At 35.8% G+C, this 19,567-nt stretch overlaps 1 protein-coding gene and 1 non-coding gene across 2 annotated transcripts; both read left to right on the top strand.

Moving 5' to 3' along the window:
- Positions 1-1,511: 1,511 nt before the first annotated feature.
- Positions 1,512-18,128, top strand: CUNH14orf28 (chromosome unknown C14orf28 homolog). The gene is made up of 4 exons (XM_004698556.2): positions 1,512-2,044; positions 5,748-5,837; positions 7,200-7,334; positions 15,463-18,128. The coding sequence occupies exons 1-4, from the start codon at positions 1,521-1,523 to the stop codon at positions 15,644-15,646; spliced, it is 933 nt and encodes a 310-aa protein (XP_004698613.1). The 5' UTR covers positions 1,512-1,520; the 3' UTR covers positions 15,647-18,128.
- Positions 10,930-11,069, top strand: LOC115868799. The gene has a single exon (XR_004045778.1). It is a non-coding gene; the product is annotated as a U4 spliceosomal RNA (small nuclear RNA).
- Positions 18,129-19,567: the final 1,439 nt, after the last annotated feature.

Here is a 19,567-nt window from a genome sequence, read left to right as displayed (position 1 = left end):
CTGTCCGACGTCTCCCTTCACCCACTTTTCTGTGTCTGTCCCCCAGGGAGGAGGTTATATGTAGATCCTTGTAATCAGTTCTCCCTTTCCACCCCACCCTCCCGCCATCTTCCCATATCACCACTCTAACCACTGGTTCTGAAGGGATCATACGTCCTGGATTCCCTGTGTTTCCAGTTCCTATCTGTACCAGTGTACATCCTCTGGTTTAACCAGATTTGCAAGGTAGAACTGGGATCATGATAGTGGGGGAGAAGGGGGAGGAAGCATTTAGGAACTAGAGGAAAGTTGTATGTTCCATCGTTGCTACACTTCACCCTGACTGGCTCTTCTCCTCCCCATGACCCTTCTGTAAGGGGGTGTCCAGTTTCCTACAGATGGGTCTTGGGTCTCCATTCTGTGCTCCCCCTCATTCACAATGATTTGATTTATTTCTTTTTTTTTCCAATCATTTTATTAGGGGCTCATACAAGTCATCACATTCCATACATATATCAGTTGTGTAAAGCACATTTGAACATTCATTGCCCTCATCATTCTCAAAACATTTGCTCTACACCTAAGCCCCTGGCATCCGCTCCTCATTTTTCCCCTCCCTCCCTGCTCCCCTCATGAACCCTTGATAATTTATAAATTATTATTTTATCATATCTTGCACTGTCCGACGTTTCCCTTCACCTTCTTTTCTGTTGTCTGTCCCCCAGGGAGGAGGCTATGAACACAATCATTTTTATTGAAGCACTGTCAAAGCTTAAAAAATAATGATTAATGAGCTCACTTCAATCTGGGGGTAAGGATAAGTGCCTGCCAGTGTAGAGGGGGAAGTCACTTTAGCTCAAAGCCAAACACAGAAGGAAAAATCAGAATATTAAGTTCTGAAACATTCATATCATGACCTCTGTAGTTTACATTATTGGTTACTGCTACCATGCTTAATAAGTGCAAGTTCCAAAGTCAGTACAAGTGCTTTTTGTATTATGGATGCTACTATTCAGTTAAGTTCTCACAATTACTTTCAAAGTTAAATGCCAGAATTAGTTATACCACCCATAAAATGTGTAGTATAACTAATATAAATATAGTAAATGGCCATTGGTCTGTTCTCCAAGTAAGGATTATAATATTCTCAGTTTCTTAAATAGGAGCCCTTTAGCCAGAAAATAAGGTATAGCATATGTTTTGGGGTGAAGAGGTTAACATTAGGAGTACACCTAACCAAATTTAGTTCATATCTCTAAGTTTGTTTTTGTGTAGGATTTTTACTACATGCTTTTCCTATATCCTAACAACTAATGGTCCATCAGATGACCATTCTCAAAAAGTTTGCAGTTTCTAAAATGGTGTGCCCCATACGGACTGCCCAAAAAATGAGTTGTTTGAAGAAAAAAATGTTGTTACTTTCAGAGGATATGTAAATAAATTTAGTTTAAATCTTTAGATAGCTTTATGTTCATTTAAACTTTTCACCCATTTATAACATTCATAGTCACAAGTTAATGTGTTTTATTTTAAAATTCAGGATGAAGACACTGTTTGAAGAGATCAAAGCATCAATTAAAAATAACTATAATCAAGATCGCTCATTTTGGAGGCCTGTTCTTCCTTGGGGAGGTGTTTTTACTATCAAAGCTGGCCGAAAAGCAGTATCCTGTACACCACTCTATGTTGAAATAAGACTGAAAAATACCTGCACCATAGATGGCTTCTTGATGTTACTGTATGTCATTCTTAATGAAAATGAAAATTTCCCCAGGGAACTCTCTCTTCATTTAGGTAGAGAGTTTGTAGACTGTTTTCTTTATTTAATGGACACCTACAGTTTCACAACTGTGAAGCTCCTTTGGATTTGGGACAAGATGGAAAAACAGCAATACAAATCTGAAGTTCATAAAGCTTCATTAATAATTGATTTGTTTGGGAATGAGCATGATAATTTTACAAGAAATCTTGATAATCTCATGTCTACCATTCAAGAGAGCTACTGTTCCAACTGGCGATGCCCAACTCGAGTACAGGAAGATCAGCAGCACATAATTATTATAAAGTAAGTTGCTTATCAAGTCTCCTCTGCCACTTTTCAGCAAAAATGGGAGTATGCTTTTAAAAAATAAAACAAGTGATACCTTAAACACACACACCCCTCTATGATTACTACTTGTGTAGCAGAACTTGTGGATCTATTACTTATAAAGTAACTGCACTCAGGTACGAAGCTCCTCACGCGAAAAACTTGGTAGGCTAATTGCACAGGAATAAAAAGATTGAACACAGCCAGCCCTTCATGTCACTGCCAGAGCACAGTTGAAAACCTCGATCTTGGAATCATAATACCTAATGAGGATGGCGATCTGAGACACTTTTATACTAAGAATAGACTATTTCTGCCTTTCTGTTGAGAAATGATAAGGAGAGAGCCCAATCTGGGAAACCCTAGTGGAGAGCTGAAAAGCAAACAGACTGACAGCTTTCAATTCCCTCTCGTAGTGCCCCTTGTAGGACAGGGTAGAACTACCTGTTTGGGTTTCCAATACTTTGAATAAATACATTGAATCTTTATAGGAGTAGCAGCTGTGGTTAGCAACTCCCATGTGTAGCCCACTACATCACCAGGGCTCTATAGTAGAGGCTTAGGAAACAAAGCACTTAAGAGATGAGTTTGAAAGGAGATTATTACTATCAAAAGAGAAAAAGGACAGAAAAATAGACCATACACATTGTCAGAAAGAATATTTGAGCTTATAGTCCAGAATAGTCTAAAAGAATGCTCCCATTTGAAATATAGAGCATATAATCTATTTGATTCACATTCCCTTATAGCATCTCCAATTTGATATATGCTACTCATGGTAAGCTTAAAATATTTTACTCATTCGGTGCCTTTTTATTATCTGAAATGCGCTTTGGTCATTTTCCTGTATCTCAGTGGTTCTCAACCTTCTTAATGCCGCGACCCTTTAATACAGTTCATTATGTGGTGACCTCCCAACCGTAAAATTATTTTCATTGCTACTTCATAACTGTAATTTTGCTACTGTTATGAATCGGGTGACTCCTGTGAAAGGGTTGTTCGACCCCCAGAGGGGTCACGACCCACAGGTTGAAAACAGCTGCTGTATCTGCTTATTTATCTTAGAAGTTGTTATATATTATTATTAATTTCCTGTGGAGCCCTGGTAGTGTAGTAGGTTATAGGTTGGGCTGCTTGCTCCTTAGAAGAAAGGTGAGACTTTACAGTCTCAGAAACCTACAGAGGCAATTCTGCTCTGTCTTACGGGGTCACGGGAATTCAGAATTGACTCAATGGCAGTGAGCTTATTTTTGGAGCCTCTTTTAAAATCTTTAATGAATTTCAAGTTCCATCTGACATAACATTTTTATTAAAATTGTACTAAAATGTGTACATAAGAAATTAGATGGTGGTTAGCTATCAGATAAAATAGCATCTGGGCCTTAAGGCTTGTCTCCAAATAAGCAGCCATCGAAGCAAGATGTCAACTAAGTTCATATGGAAGAAGCACACCATTATCAGTCACCAATAATTGTAAATCATATAATCTGAAATTGAAGGAGGGATTAGTATCAGAACCTAAATTGTGAGAATCCAGTTTGTAGAAAACTATGGATGTCATTTCATTTGGGGGAACCAGGGAGGAAACAAGCCTTCATAAACTCCCTCTGTTCACAATTGAGTGCTGAGAAGAAAGAGGTGACTAAACAGAGTGCCTTGGAGAGGTGAGTGTAGAAGATCAAAGGCATAAATATGACCTGAACAGTTAAAACTTTGTCGGTAGATCCCCCTATGGTGCAAGCTGGACCTGATCTGGTTTTCAACATGTTCTGTAGTTTTGTTTTTGTTCATTCATATTCGGGTATATGTCAGAGGTGTTAGGTCTTCGGAGGTCACCCTCTTGAAGTTACATGTTTTTCTGTTTGGAGGTATATGAAACTTAGGACTGATGAACCTATAAGGACAGCAAGTAGAATTAAGGTTTGGGGAGGGGGCGGGTAAAGTGGTAGAGGGGTGAGGGGTAAAAGAGAGATGATGCCAAGGAGTCCAGGAAGAAAAAGAATGTTTGGAAACTAATTGTGGTAGCAACTGTACAGTTCTGCTTGACTTGATTGAACTATAGAATGATATGCTACATGTATTAACTCCTAATTAATAATTTTAAAATATATATGTAGTCTTAAGTAAATACTCTATTTTCTGCTAACAAATGGAAAAAGAATATAATTTCTCAGTGTGCTCTCATGAATTGAATCAGAAATTGAACCATTTTATACTGCCATTTCATATATCCTTAGCTGTAGCTTTTCATTGAACCTCCTGCCCAAATGCTTTGCCAATTTAAATATCAGAAATTCCTTAGTAGAAGAGATCAAAACTAGTAAGTCCTGCCCATTAAAGATCTGACCATTTTTCTGGTTATTTATAATTGTTAATTATTGATGTATAGTAGTAAAATGATGTTGTGTATTTAATATATTACCTGAAATAAGTTGTATTGTTGATATAACGCTAATTTGAAATCTGTACAGATGGAAAGGTTCTCTTAGCTCCTAATGGACTGAAAAAGGCTTCAGAAATGCATCTTGTTATTAAAAGTCCCTTTGTATATCTCTTAAAACTATATAATGAAATATTTACATAAATTAATAATAATTTATGCTTATCTTACATACTGCAGTTGAGTTCATTAAAACTCTAGTGAACAAAGTAGACGTACTCCATAGAGTTTCCAAGGCTGTACTATTTCTGGAGCTCACTGTAACATCTTTCTCCCACCAACTGTCTGGTGGATTCAAACTGCTGACATTTTGGTTAGCAGCTAAATGCTTTAACAACTGTACCACCAAAGAGCTTTATGCTTTTCTTAAATGCTTAAAATATTTGGAGTGTACTCTAACCTTAAACCTTTGTCTTTAATTTAATCCTATATTTAAAAGAAAATCTGTGGGGGAGGGAGGGAAATTGGGGAGCTGATATCAAGGAGTTCAAGAAGAAAAAAAATGTATTGAAACTGGTTGTGGTAGCAATTGTACAATACTGATTGATGTGATTGAACTATGGATTGTTTATGGTATCTGTAAGCACTCCCCCCAAAAAAGGATTAAATTTTAAAAACAACACAAAAATAAATAAAAGAACTTCTGTAATACTTTACCTCAAAATCAAACCCACTGCCAATGAGTCTACTCTGGCTCATAGCCACCCTAATCTACAGGGTTTCTGAGGCTGTAGACAGCCTCATCTTTGTCCTGAGGAGGTGCTAGTAGGTTAGTACTGCTGATTTTGCAGTTAGCAGCCCAATGCCTAGCCCACAAAGCACCAGGGCTTCTAAACTAGTTAAGGGAAAGAAAACAAAAAATGTTTAACAGATGAGTAATTGAGGCCAAGCATAAGCAACTTGTATTTAGTCAAGTTACTAATGAGCTGCTCTCTTGACTGAGTCCTAGATTACATTTCTTGAAGGCTTTAAAATTTTTTAAACTAACCATACCTGCATCTTTCAAGATGAGTTTACAGAAAGATTTAATGTTTTTTGAACTGTATCATGCATTCACATTTATTGAATTTAGCTGGTTTCTGTACTATCCGTAGGAAGTACAGAAATGAATAATAGAGATCATACTTTATACACTTCATTTTTCTAATAATGGATTGATTTGTAAAAATTTTTTATCCTAATAATATATTAACCTGTACAATGCTGAAGCGATTCTTAACATGCATTTTGTAATTATAGTCCTCCCCAAGAAATTCCACATGGAAACTTGATACGACTGGCTGTGGATGAGTTATTCTGCTCCAAGATTGAACTGTGTGAAGAGCGTGGGTGAGTATATGACAGGCAGACATTAAAGGAAAGTATTTTTGCGTTATAAAGAGGCCTGCCCTGATATACTCCTTAATATTATTAAGAAATAACTGCTCATAGGATTTCAGGAAGTTTTCTTTGGCATCTTATAGTTTAATATGACCATTTTGTGCTATGTTGTCATATCAAATACAGTATATAGAGTAAATACTACAGCTAATTGATGAATAAAAAGCCAAATGCCTTTTCTTTTTTTCCCCCACCGCTGAGTAGGTACAATAAAACCTTGGTTAACCGGAACGCAGCTAATCGGGACCCTCAATTAACTGGATTTTTTTCTGCACTCCACATTTAGGAGAAAGAGGTAAATGACAACCAAAAAATTTAACAAAGTAAAACAAAAAGTCCAGAGGGGCAAAACCTATTCAACCCAGTACCTTAACAGTTTCTGTATCTACAACATTGTACAATGAGTATTTAGGTAGAAGGATGATCTTATAACTAATTAATTATAAAAGAAGAGAAGATTTAAACTATATTCAAGTTAATTGTACGTACTAACTTCAGAAAGCAAATTAATGTATTTTAGAAACATTTTTAGTAACAAATAGTGAAACAGAAATTATTTTCTGGTTAACTTAGTTTATTCAGTAAATGCTTGTTAACCAGAATATCATGCCCAGAGCATTCCGGTTAATCGAGATTTTACTGTATAGTTTTCTTTGTTGTATTCTGATAAGATCGTTTGCTTCATGCTAGTTGAAGATTGTACTGACAAAGGAAGCATGAGGGGATTTTAACCAGTAAATATGAGTCATTGAATTCCCCTCTCATTATTCCTTATTTAAATCAGCTAAGAGAGAATGGAAGAAAAAAAAGCTTTTTTATTAGTTTAGCAGACAGTATGCTATTATAAGCTCATAAATGGTTTCATAGAGTTTAAAAGTACATTTCTAGTAATCTTACAATTTATAAACTGGGAATAGGGAGAAACCAAACAAAACTAAACCCATTGCTATAGAGTAAATTTCAGGTCTTGTGACCCTAGAGAACAAAATAGAATTTCCCCTTAGGGTTTCCAAAGCTTTAAATCTGAACAGAAGCACACCGCCAAATCATTCTCCTGCAGCAGTGAAAATAGTGTAGTGGTGAAGTTTCATCACTGAGCCACCAGGGCCTCCTGGGAATAGGTAGATTGAGTAATAAGTAGCCAAGCCATTGCAATAACTATAATAGAGAATTATGTGTACCTATTTACATTATAAATTTACCTTTATGAGTTTAATTTCTGGGGAATTAAAGTCATAAAGATAATCTAGAAGTACTGAGAGGCAGCTTTGTCCCAATTGTAGTAATGTTCATGCCTATTTTCCATTTTAGGTGTGGTGGCTTAAGAGAATTTTCCCAACGAGTTTTCTGCCATGGGGCACCCCCTTTTGTTGTCTTAAATATGCAGCACTGGAAATCTGAAGATCTGGCATATGTACCCTATTACTTGGACTTATCAGATCACAAGTAAGTGTTTTTATCCTTGTTAAAATTAATGTAACATTTTTCCTGCTCTTCTATCATGATTTTGACTAACCCTTAAAAAAGATATTGTTAAAGACATGTAGTTGTCTCTAAATTCATGTATTCTGAATAGGACCAGAATCTATGATGAGAAGTCAGGAAATGACAGTATGAATAATGGTTAAATGCTTGGAAAGTGAAGTAGACAGAATTAAGTTGATATACCAACTCATTTTATAAGCTGTTCGTTCTGGGGCCAATAACCTACTCAATGTGCCACCTCAGTTTTCTTACCTATAAAAGAAAGATAATAGTAGATACTTAGTTCCATTATTCTGAGGATTTAATTATATTGCACATGTAAAGTGATTATCATAAGACTCAGCACATAAAAGTAAACAGTCAATCAATACTGGGTATTTTTTACAAATCAAAGTAGTATATGGTATATATGCTATATAGGAGGTCATCATTTAAACATGTTGTTATCAGTGTGGATATAAAATATATACATACAAATTAAGACAAAGGATTCTTTAAACTTTGTGCCTTTAAAGGTGTTTCTGTGTATTTTCTCTTTTGTCAATAAAACAATTATTGTTACAGTGTTCCTGGTGATACAGTGGGTTAAGTATTGGATGAACAGTTACACTCTATCCAGTAGGATTTTCTAGGCTAATAATCTTAATGGAAGCCTATCACCAGACCTTTTTTCCTTGTTACTGGTGGGGTGGGGGGTCAGTTTGAATTGCTGGTCCTTTGGTTAGCAGTCTAGCACAAACCCTTAGCACTACCTAGGGACCATAATAGAACTATATAGATTATAAATCAATCTGTTAAAGAATGCAGCTGTAAAAAATACAAATTCTTGAAGAAAGAATGAAATAGAAGACAAACTCCTTATACTAATTGTTTGAGGAACAATCAGAAAAAGAATGAAGAAAACCTAAAAGTAACATGGGATAAGTCAAGAGGCATAATTTATACATACGTGGAATTCTAGAATAGGAAGTGGGGGTCGAGCCCAGAGAATTGTAGAAGCCTAACTGAAAGAGAACTTCCCTAATACTTTGAAAGACAAGAAGGTTTCTATTTAAGCAATTCTATAACCCCTATAAAAAATCCCAAAGAAAATCCCCAAAACAGATCATCATGAAATTTCCAAAACTAGACAAAAAATTAGTTGAGTAGCTGAAGAAAAATGAGATAACACCTACAAAATCACACTAAACTCTGATTTCTTGGCATAAATCTTATAGGCAAGAAGGCAGTGGATGGCATATACAATACCCTGAAAGAAAAGAATTGCCAACTAAGAATCATCCAGAACTAAACATACTGCCGGAAATGATGCCCCGGGGAGGTTACTGATAATGTTCTCTAACATAAAATGACAATGATGTCTCTAAAGTGAACCACAGACATGTATAAACCATAGATGTATGAATATATTTTGGATTTTCACTTAATTGTAGTCTTGGTCTAAGAAGAATTTGTTCTTATGACATGGCCTTGCTTGATGCTCGATCTCATGAAGAGATTACTGAAGATATGGGTGCTATAGCAAAGTGTGACGAAGAAACTAGATGGTGCCTGCCTATGAGGATGAATAGCATCTAGAGTCTTAAAGGCTTGTTTTCAAACAAGCAGCCATCTAAGTGAGGCATCAACTATGTCCACTTGGAAGAAGCACACCAGTCTGTGTGATCCAAGGGTTGTAAAAAATAAAATCCAAATCTGAAGGAAGGGATGGTATCAGAGCTTAAATTGTGAACACCTGGTTTGCAGAAGACTGTGGATGACAATAGAAGTCCAAAATCCATTTGGAGGGTCCATACATGGATTAATTATCTGGTGAATCCCCTTTCATGAGAGTTGAGGAATGGGAATAGCCCTGTCATCAGACAGGGAGCATTGTAAAGTCAATTATGGATGACATAGTTAGTTAGGTTAAAATGTATTATCACTTCATCTCCCTTTTGATCCCTGTTAAGCTGTTTCAGTTAAAAAAAAAAAGTCAAAGTGAAATATACATGGATTAAGCCCCTTGTGAGTTCCCTCTAACCATGGACCAGGGATGTGTATAGCCTTGCTATCATGCAGAATGTATTGGAAAGTGGATTGTTTCAGATGAAAGTGTTAGAATTTAGCACCCTATCGTTTGATCTCTCATGTTCTATTTAAATTTGTTCTAGTTTTTAATATTTTATTCTTTCTGTTTGAAGTTTTTATGTGTTTTACTTTGATATTCTTTTTATTTTTGTTTTTAAAGTTTCTCTCTATGTGAAAGCCAGGATAGGTAAATCTATAGAGACAGTAACTGGATTAATAAATCCCTTGGGGGTTATGCAAGGGGAGATTAGGGTAAGATGGAGAGCTAATAATGATGAGTACAAGAATGAAGAAAATGTTGTAAAACTGATTGTGGTGATGATGATTGTACAACTCTCTTTTTAATTGATTATTAATTGGGCATTGATACATAAATCATTCCATAGTTCAGTCACATCAAGCAGAATTGTACAATTGCTACCACAATCCGTTTCCAGACATTCTTTTTGTACATGGACTCCTTGACATCATCTCCTTTATACCCACACACCCACCCCACCTGCACTCACCACCACTAAACCTCCCCCCAAACCCTTAAGCTACTTGCTGTCCCTATAGGTTCATCAATCCTGGCTTTCATATCCCAAAACACAGAAAAAAATAACATTGATGTGATTGAACTACTGAATTGTAATGATATATGAATCATATGTTAGTAAAACTGTTGGGGGAAAAAACCCAGACTCACTACCATTTTGAGTCTGTTCCAGCTCACAGTGATGCTATAGGACAAAATCATATATACAACAACATTGTCTTTCAAGTACTCTGGTAAACTAGGACATTTTCAGAAACAAAAATTAAAGGAATTTGTGAAGACCAGACTAACCTTACAAGAAATATTCAATGGAGTCCTGGACAGAGAAACATCAGACAATTGCCTTAAATGAAGACACATACGGTAGCGATGCCCCAACCAGCCTGGATAGAGAATATTCAGAAGCAAAGTAGAGCTACACCACTGAAAGCGGAACCAAAGGGCTCAATCTGTAGACAATGACAACTCCAGGGCAGAAATAGGAAATGATTGTTGCAACATTTAACTTGTATATGGAGAGGAAGCCATGATGATAACAAAATCTAACCGACAGCTATAAACTTATGACAATAAAGGTAAATTTTAGGATAACCCAAAGAAAATCACGATATGTCCATACCAAAATAAAGAAGAAAACGAGAAAGACTCAGCAAATACAAATTTAGCAACAACAAAGGACACAAGCAAAATAATTCATAAAAAAAACTCAGCTCAAGATATTAAGTAAAACAAACCATTGATATCACACAAACACAGATGGCAGCAATAAATTCATACATATTCATAATCAAACTGAATGTAAATGTCCTAAATGCTCCAATCAAGAGACACAGTGGCAGAAAAGATAAAAAGATGACAACCCATCAATATTTTGGCATAAAACACGCCTCAGACACAAAGCCATAAACAGGTAGGGGGGAAAAAGTGGCAGTAATAATCTCTGATAAAAGCTTTGCACAGTGGCAATATTGTAGCCAATGAGGTTTACCCAAGGCACGATTTTTGCTAATTGAAAGCTTTTCCCAATACCCCGCTGTGACGATTTGAAATATAGTCGGCACTGGAAATTTTGAATGGTCTCCACAGAGGGGAAAAAAAACCATCTCTGATACAGTAGATTTAAAGGCAAAACCCACTATAAGAGACAAAAGGGGGCATTATATAATCTCTGTTCACCCAGAGAACAGAATTGTAATAAAATATTAGTACACCCTACAAGAACACCCAAATATATAAAACAAACAACAGAATTAAAGAGAAAATAGCTAATTCTATCATAATAGTAGGAATCTTTAACACACCACTTCAGTGATGTACAGAAGAGCTAGACAGAAACAACAAAAATAAAGAAGATCCAAGCACAATCAGCCATTGTGACCACATCAAAAATAAACAGAACACACAACCCACCAGCAGAACACTGAAGAATAAATAATTCAGTATATACTATAATTTTAGCCCACCAAGCAAGCATCAATAAACTCAAAAATATTGGGATAATGCAAAGCATCTTTTCTGATCATAACACTATAAAGCTAGAAATAAATAATAGATCCAGTGGGGAATTAAGTAAATGGAAACGGATTAACACCTTATATACAACTGTGTAGCAGAAGAAATTAAAAATAAAAAAATTTAAATTCCTAGGTTCAAATGAGAATGGAACACAAAATAGCAAACCTTGAGGAAATAGCAAAACCAGTGCTTATAGAATTTATAGAAGTAAAAGCACACATCCAACAAGAAAGGATTGAAATCAACAGCTTAACCTACCTCCTGAACAACAGAAAAGGAGGAGCACAAGGAGTCCACAGTCACTAGAAGAAAAAATAGTACAGGTCGCGGCAGAAGTAAGAGAACTAGAAAACAAACGTAATAGGATCAAAACTAGGCAGTGGTTCTTTGAGAAAAAGCAATGCAATTGACAAGTCTTTGGCCATTGACAAAGGGAAAAATGAGGAGATGCAAATAGCAAAATGAGAGATGACATGACATTACAGCAATAACCTAAGATAAAATGGATCATAACAATATTATGAAAAACTGTGCTGGAACTAATAGAAGAATTCAGCAAACTGACAGCATACAAGATCAACACACAAAAATCATTTGGGTTCCTCACTAAGGAACACTAAAAAGGATATCAAGAAAACAATATAATTTACAATAGCCCTCAAAAGGAATAAACCTAACTAGGGACATAAAAGCCATATGTAAGGAAAATTACAAAACACTGCTGCAAGAAAGTAAGAGATACTCATAAACAGGAAAACATTCCATTATATGGATTGGAAGAGAACTGTATGAAACTGTCAGTACTACCAAAAGTGCTTTATAAATATAATACAATCATGATCCAAATCCCAACAACATTCATTAATGAAATAAACTAATTAAAATTTTATAAAGAAATAAATAGTTGAAGCACTATTAAAGAACAAAGTAGAAGGAAGGCCTTACACTTCCTGATCTCAAAACTTCATATATAGCCATATTAATCAAAACAGCCTGATATTCTCTCTGAGCACTATAATTCAAAGGCATTGATTTTTTTTTAGTGTTTCCTACTCATTGTCCAGCATTTACATGCAAGTGAGGTGACAAAATACCAGGGCTTGGGTCAAGCACATCGTAGTCTTTAAAGTGTGATGTCACTAGCACTTCCATTACCAGCAGTAGGACCACTACCAGTGCCCCCCCTTTCCTCCACCAGCCCACTACTCCCACCACTATTACTTTAAAATAGGAAAAAATGGAGAGTTTTTGTGCCAAACAAATTTAACAGCCTCTCTGTAGAGCTACAGCATTTCCAGTGTCTAATAAGAAATAAACTGTTGGGGAACTCCCACGGAATTAAAAAGAAAAAGAGCATGGTATTGATGCAATAGCAAACACATAGACCAGTAACATGAAAATGAGAACAGCAGTAGAGCTTCGGACAGCTGATCCTCAACAAAAAATCAAAGTCTATTTGACAGGGAGTAAACATTCTCTTTTAAAAATGATGTGGGCAGAACTGGATGTCCACATGCAGACAAATGAATCAGGATCCATACCTCATACATGTATAAACGCTAACTTAAAATGCCCGAAAGCCTAAAAGTTAAAGCACTTAAACTCCCAGAAGATAACATAGAAGCAAAATTAGGGAACCTACTCTTTAACCTAAACAGTTTATCAAACTAAAAACACACTAATGACAAGACAAACTAGATAACTGCAACCTTCTAGAAATTAAATATTGTCCTCATCAAAAAACTTTATCAAGAGAGTAAAAAGAGAACCTATGACTGGGAAAAATATTTGGCAAAGATGTATCTGATAAAAGTCTAACAGCAAAAAGATCATCCAATTTTTAAAATATGAGTAAAGGGTATAAACAGATACTTAATCAGCAAGGACAGTCAGGTATTCAACAAACACATGAGAAGATTCTGTCCATTAAGTTTTCAGTGACTAATTCCTCAGAAGTAGACAACCTATTCTTTCTTCATAGTCTGTTATTAAGTCTGGAAGTTCTGCTGAAACCTGTTGACTTTGAGTGACCTTGATGGCATTTGAAATACCAGTGACAGAGCTTCCAGCATCACAGCAATACACAAGTCAACACAGCATGACAAACTTGACAGACATGTGCTGGTAAATGGAGAAAAGATTGAAGTTGTCAAGGATTTCATCTTACTTGTATCCATAATGATTGCTCATGGAAGTAGCAGTCGAGAGGTCAAACGACGCATAAATCAAAACTAAACACTGCCATATATACACATCTATATATATAGCAATATCGCTCCTAGATAGCTCTTATATTCATTGCTGCATGATTCACAGTGGCAAAAAGATAGAAACAACTAAGTGTCTGTCAGTGAATGAAAGCATAATCTGTGGTACATCCAAGGGGGGTTCAAAAAGCTCTGGAAAAAATTTAATTGAAAGATAATGGAATTTTGTTAGACTTTTTGAAGCTCCTGGGTATATACCATGGAAATACTGTGCAACTATAAAGAATAATGAGTTTGTGAAACATCTTCCAACATGAATGAATCTGGAGGACATTATACTGAGTGAAATAAGTCATTCACAAAAAGACAAATGTTGTATAGTTCCACTATTATGAGAAGTCAAGAAGAGATATACTTAGAAAGCAACATTCATTGATGGGTACTAGGGAGGAGGAGCGAAGGGTAGAGGGAATCACTCTCTAGATAGACAAATGTCACTTTTGTTGATGGGAAAAGGATCGTACTGAACGAAGCCAGAATTACTTGACCAAAGTAAATAAAATCACTAAGAAATACAAAAAAGACAGTTTCAGTAATACAATTTTACAACAGTAAAATCACCAAAAAACATATGCATGGTTATGTAGATGGATTTGAATGTGTAACGTGTATAGGAAGACATATATGAGTAAATGCAATGCATGTATAGGGATACCTGCAGGCATATGAATGTGCACATTTATGTGTGTGCACACGTGTGCATGTATGTACACATACTTAAACTGTATATGGGGTGTGCATTGTTATAGAGGCTTCCTAGACAAATTCAAACAATTCTTGGGGTTGGCTTACGGGTCAAAGGACTTAAAATCATATTCATTGGAGACAACCTGTCAATTGGCATAGCATAGTTTTAAAAGATGTTTTACCTTCCAGTTTAGTGAAGTGTTTGGGGGTTTGTAAGCTTGTAATCAGCCACCTAAGATACAACTATTGGTCTCTACTAGTGTGGAGCAAAAGAGAGTGAAGGAAACCAATGGCTCAAAGAAGGAACTAATCCATAGGACTGATAGCCCACATGAACCAGTTTCTTCTAACCAGAGGCCAGAACAACTAGTTACCACTACTGATCAGGGACACCATAGAAGGTCCTGAACAGGATGGCAGAAAAATTCAGAACAAAATTCCTGAAAACAGCCATACCTACTAGACCAATAAAGACTAGAACAACCTGCAAGGCGATTGCCCTAAGTAACTTTTGAACATGGAATTGAAGCTATTTTTGCAGGTCACCTTTCAAATCCAAGTAATAAATTTGCTAATCAAATAAATAGTAGCATCTATGAGTATGAAATGAACTATATGAGACCCAAATGGTCAACATTTATCCAAAAGCAAAAGTGAGAAGAGGAAGGTAAGTTGGATCAGTGGAAGCAGAAGAGATATAGTAGAAATAAAGAGACTGCTGACACACATAAAAATTATAACCAATAGCATGGGACAATTTGTATAAAAATTGTTAGAAAGTAGAGCCTAATTTGCAGTGTAAACTTTCACTTAAAACATGTTTTTTAAAAAAAACTTGAGCATTTTGCTCCCAATTATCAATTATAGTACATGAGTTATAATGGTAGATATGTTTTTAAAATAGAATGCAAATCATCTCAAATGTTTAAAATTCCTTGGTTAAGAATTTAAGGAATATTTGTCTTAATGAAGTATTAAACATTTTTGCTACACTTTGTCATTTACTTTACAGGTACTTATTGGAAGGTGCCACATTATTTAACAAAGAGGAACATCATTATTCTGCAGCTTTCCAGATTGATGGACACTGGATGCACTATGATGGCCTCAGAAATGTGAATTTAATTTTGTTAAATAAACCCCCAGAGTTTCTTCTCTTGTCATCATTGGTTTATATTCGAGCAACAGAGAAATAAATATAGACTGATGCTAAATTAAATTGTTTCCCTCCTGCCCATGCTCCCTAGGTTAAGGGCTTGTTTTGGGTTTACTTGGTATCCAAGGAAATAATTCAACTATACTAGTTTCAGAGGTGTTTTGCCCCAGGTAAATGTTTTCTATAGGAGCTCTATGCAAAATGTTTATATTTCTTTTTATATTTCCTGGGTTATTTTTATACAATCATCTTATGTTGAAATAAAATATATCTTGTAGTTTTGTATTTTTTATTTATATGTACCTCAAACGTTTGGATTGTTGTGTCAAGAGTTTGTATGATTCTGTCATCCAAGAGTATACTTTGTCCTTTAAATTCTAAATTTTTCCTTTTGGATATCCAAATAAAAGCTGGATAGAACTCAATATTTCATTTTATATAAACATAATAGTTCAAAATATATCTATTGCTTTGCCTTACCTCACGATAATCCAAAGTGCACTATTGGATCTGGTATGGATTTGAATGTACAATGTGCAGAAGGATTAGTTTATTTTACCCATTGATTTGCAAGTTTGACAAAATATAGGTGAGAGTGTTTTTTCTGGGCTAGAATTATTAATAATGGAATATTTCTTTAGCAAGTTGCTCAAAAGTATTACAAACCTGCTGGTGGATTTTAAGTATTAATTTAGTTTCCAATCTTAAAGTTATTGTTTCAAATAAATTCTTTAATTATCCTAAACATTTCTCATCACTAAATCTTAATGAAAATTGTCTTTAAAATGTTTTGTATATAAATCAACCATAAGAATAGTAGCTGAATATTTGCTAATGTTGGACTAGCAAATATAAATGTACTTTGTATATTTGAGCAAAATGAATGTTTGGGTATGTTCCTTTTTCATATAAATCTTGTATTGACAGAAAAAATACCTAACATTTGGGAGTGGCATCTGCAGCCTCTCTTGTAAGTGATAGATTGAAAGCATGAAGTTCTGATATGCAGTACACTAGGGTAAGTTACAGGTATTGTGACCAGGGTTCCCGTTCATACATGCAAGGTTTGATTCCAAACCAAACCTGTCTCCATGCTCCGTGGATAGCTGCAGACAAGTTCTCTATTGCACCTGTCTTATTCTTGTTAGGGTGTCTGCTAAAAAAGAAGTCCAATCCAAACAGTGGCTTCTGAGAGGATCTCCTAGGCCAGTGAAATTCGAGGCAGATCAATGCAGAAGGCTGTGGAGACAGGTTTTTTAGATTCAAAAAGGGATAAAGTTTTATAGATTTTCCTGAAGGTCACAAGACAGCCACGGATTTATTTTAAAGAAGTTTTACATTATAAATTCCACTGGTAAAAGAGCTAGGAAAGTGCAACAAGGAATTCTTGCCCCGTCATATCAATGCACCTGCTTATTCTCTGAGGGTTACGAGATCTGTCCAATGAGAATTTGTGAGAAACCCTATCCCATCCACCCGACAGCCCTCAGCTGATCCCGTATTTTTTCCCCAAAACTCAACATTGAAAAGGAATATTTGAATCCCTTGAGCATACTTACACTGCCATTTGATGTGTAAGTTGAAGAGCTCAGAATTCCTTGGAGAAAAGTTAAAGAGAAACAGTAACTTCACATCTTGATATTTTTGTTTAATGAAAGTTTCTATTATTTTTGTTGCAATACTTTTTACTTACCCTTGTAAGTCACTAAAATTTTATAGCTATCAGACCATTATTTTTTTTATATACACCCTGAGAGATATCTTCCTTTCAGAAGAAAAAGCAAGTTTCTCAAGGGAGAATGCTTTTTGAAACTGATCAGCCTCTATTTTAGTGTTTACATTTCAATGCATAGTCTGCCTTAGTTTGGGGGTTGATATTAAATGCAATAGGAGACTTATGTGACAATGCAGTTCACTGCCATGTACCAAATTGCTGAAGTCTAACTCGGAAAATTAAATCTTACATTCATTTGGTGCCACATTAAGATAACTTACTGAGGAATAGGTAGAATAGATAAGCGTGTGTAATACAACTGAGCAAGTACTATGAAAATTTTATATAAAAATTGACTTACAAAAATATTTACTACACAGTGTATTTAAGTGATGTCTCCGTGTATTTAAGTAAGAGTTGGCTAGTGGATGGTGTGTTGGAAGAAAGGCGGCATCTGCGGTAGAGTTACAGTCGTGGAAAGCCACAGGGACAGTTCGACTCTGTCCTATAGCGCCTCTGTGAGACAGAATCAACCTGTGAGCGTAAGTTTTGAGTCCTGAATCATTAAAAGAGTCCATCTTACTGCATGATTCAAGTGTACAAAACAGAAGTATACATAAACAGTGTCCTTAGTCAAGTTAATTCTTTGTGAAGACTCTTAGCATTTGCACTTTATTTGGAATAATACTAGTTAGTTACCAAAACATGGTTTACCTACCTCACAGGGTTGTTGTGAGGAGTAAGATGTTTGTTAAAATCTTGATCACACGTGCTAATAATAAAACATGTTTTCTATCTCTTTCATGTACCAGGAAGGTCTCAATTTTTGAAATTATTTAGGCAGTATTTTGTATCAATAATGTACTCGAGAGAACTGATTTTTATAACGTGCTCCCCCAAAGACTCATATTTGCTACAAATGCTTACTAGCTATGTGTTGCATTAGTGTCAATAAATACACCTATGGAGCCCTAGTGGCACAGTGACGACACGTGGCTGCTCACCCCCAGGTCAGCAGTTGACGTGGCCAGGTGCTCCTCCAGAGGAAGCGGAAGCGTTCGACTCCTCCCAGTCAGCAGGCTCAGAAAGCCCGAGTGCAGTTCTTCCCTGCCCAGTGGGGTTGCCATGAGTCAGAATCTGCTCCACGGCAGTCGAGGAGTGAGAAATACACTTTAATGATGTGGTTCTCAACTCCGTTTTTTTTATTTTGTAAGAACAGGAAGCTTTTTTTCTCGTTTATTTGTACTTCAGTTACATGTTGATTTAGTGACCCTGAGGTCACATATATGTGTTTAGTCATCTGAAGTAATTACCACTAGTAAATAAGACTGAAAATGTAAAGAACTTTTAGCATGGATTCCACATCCAATATCATACCAATTAGAAGATACACACTGGAATTAGAGGAATAAATGAGAAAATGTCTTCTTTGTACCTTCAAACGAATATATGTTGACATTTGGTTTGCTCTTTCCAATATAATTTACTGAGAATTTCACAACCTTTGTACTGTTGATATTCTGGATTGGATAATTCCTTATTAGGAGTAGAGGTGGGAAGAGCCCTATGCACTGTTTATCAGCATCCCTGACCTATTCCCACTAAACTCCAGCCGTGGTCCTCCCTGCGTCTTCACAATGAAAATGTCTCCAGATATGTCGCATGGGGGGAACTTGCCCTGATTTGAGGACCACTTGACTAGTTTGAGAAATATGGTAATTTAATAGTATTAAATAATACATACCAAAATTCATTTTCATCTTATAAATTGCTTTCTATAATTTCCTAAATCCCATTTTACTACTAAAATTTGAGAGGTTTGTGAATAAAATTTGATACTTTATAATCTGTAAAAGCATAAATATTCCTTTTGGTATCACTAATGATAAAAATAGGTACAAACTTTGTTTAGTATATTTTTGCTACAATTTAGAAAAATTATCAGGTTCAAGTGATGACAGCTTCCTCTATGATGAATTTCCCTTACACATCAGCTGAAACACTGGGGTACAACTAAAACAAACTACCCTCTCCCCCCCCACACACACAATGAATTTCCCTTCCTACACATCAGCTGAAACAGTGAGGTAGGACTAAAACAAACTACCCCCTACACACACACACACACACACCAGAGGTACTACTAAAACAAACTACCCCCTACACACACACACACACCAGAGGTACTACTAAAACAAACTACCCCCTACACACAAACACACACCAGAGGTACTACTAAAACAAACT

This window comes from Echinops telfairi, unplaced genomic scaffold (genome assembly GCF_000313985.2).
Source record: "Echinops telfairi isolate 266 unplaced genomic scaffold, ASM31398v2 ScPeMD7_18;HRSCAF=68, whole genome shotgun sequence".
NCBI classification, from domain to species: Eukaryota; Metazoa; Chordata; class Mammalia; order Afrosoricida; family Tenrecidae; genus Echinops; species Echinops telfairi.
The sequence above is the reverse complement of the archived record's forward strand: the minus strand, read 5'-3'. Positions and strand labels throughout refer to the sequence as shown.

Coding starts and splice junctions, on each gene's coding strand:
- CUNH14orf28 (XM_004698556.2), top strand. CDS start 1,521: ATGAAGACACTGTTTGAAGAGATCAAAGCATCAATTAAAAATAACTAT. Junction 5,838..7,199: donor GAACTGTGTGAAGAGCGTGG/GTGAGTATATGA, acceptor TTTCCATTTTAG/GTGTGGTGGCTTAAGAGAAT. Junction 7,335..15,462: donor TTGGACTTATCAGATCACAA/GTAAGTGTTTTT, acceptor TTTACTTTACAG/GTACTTATTGGAAGGTGCCA.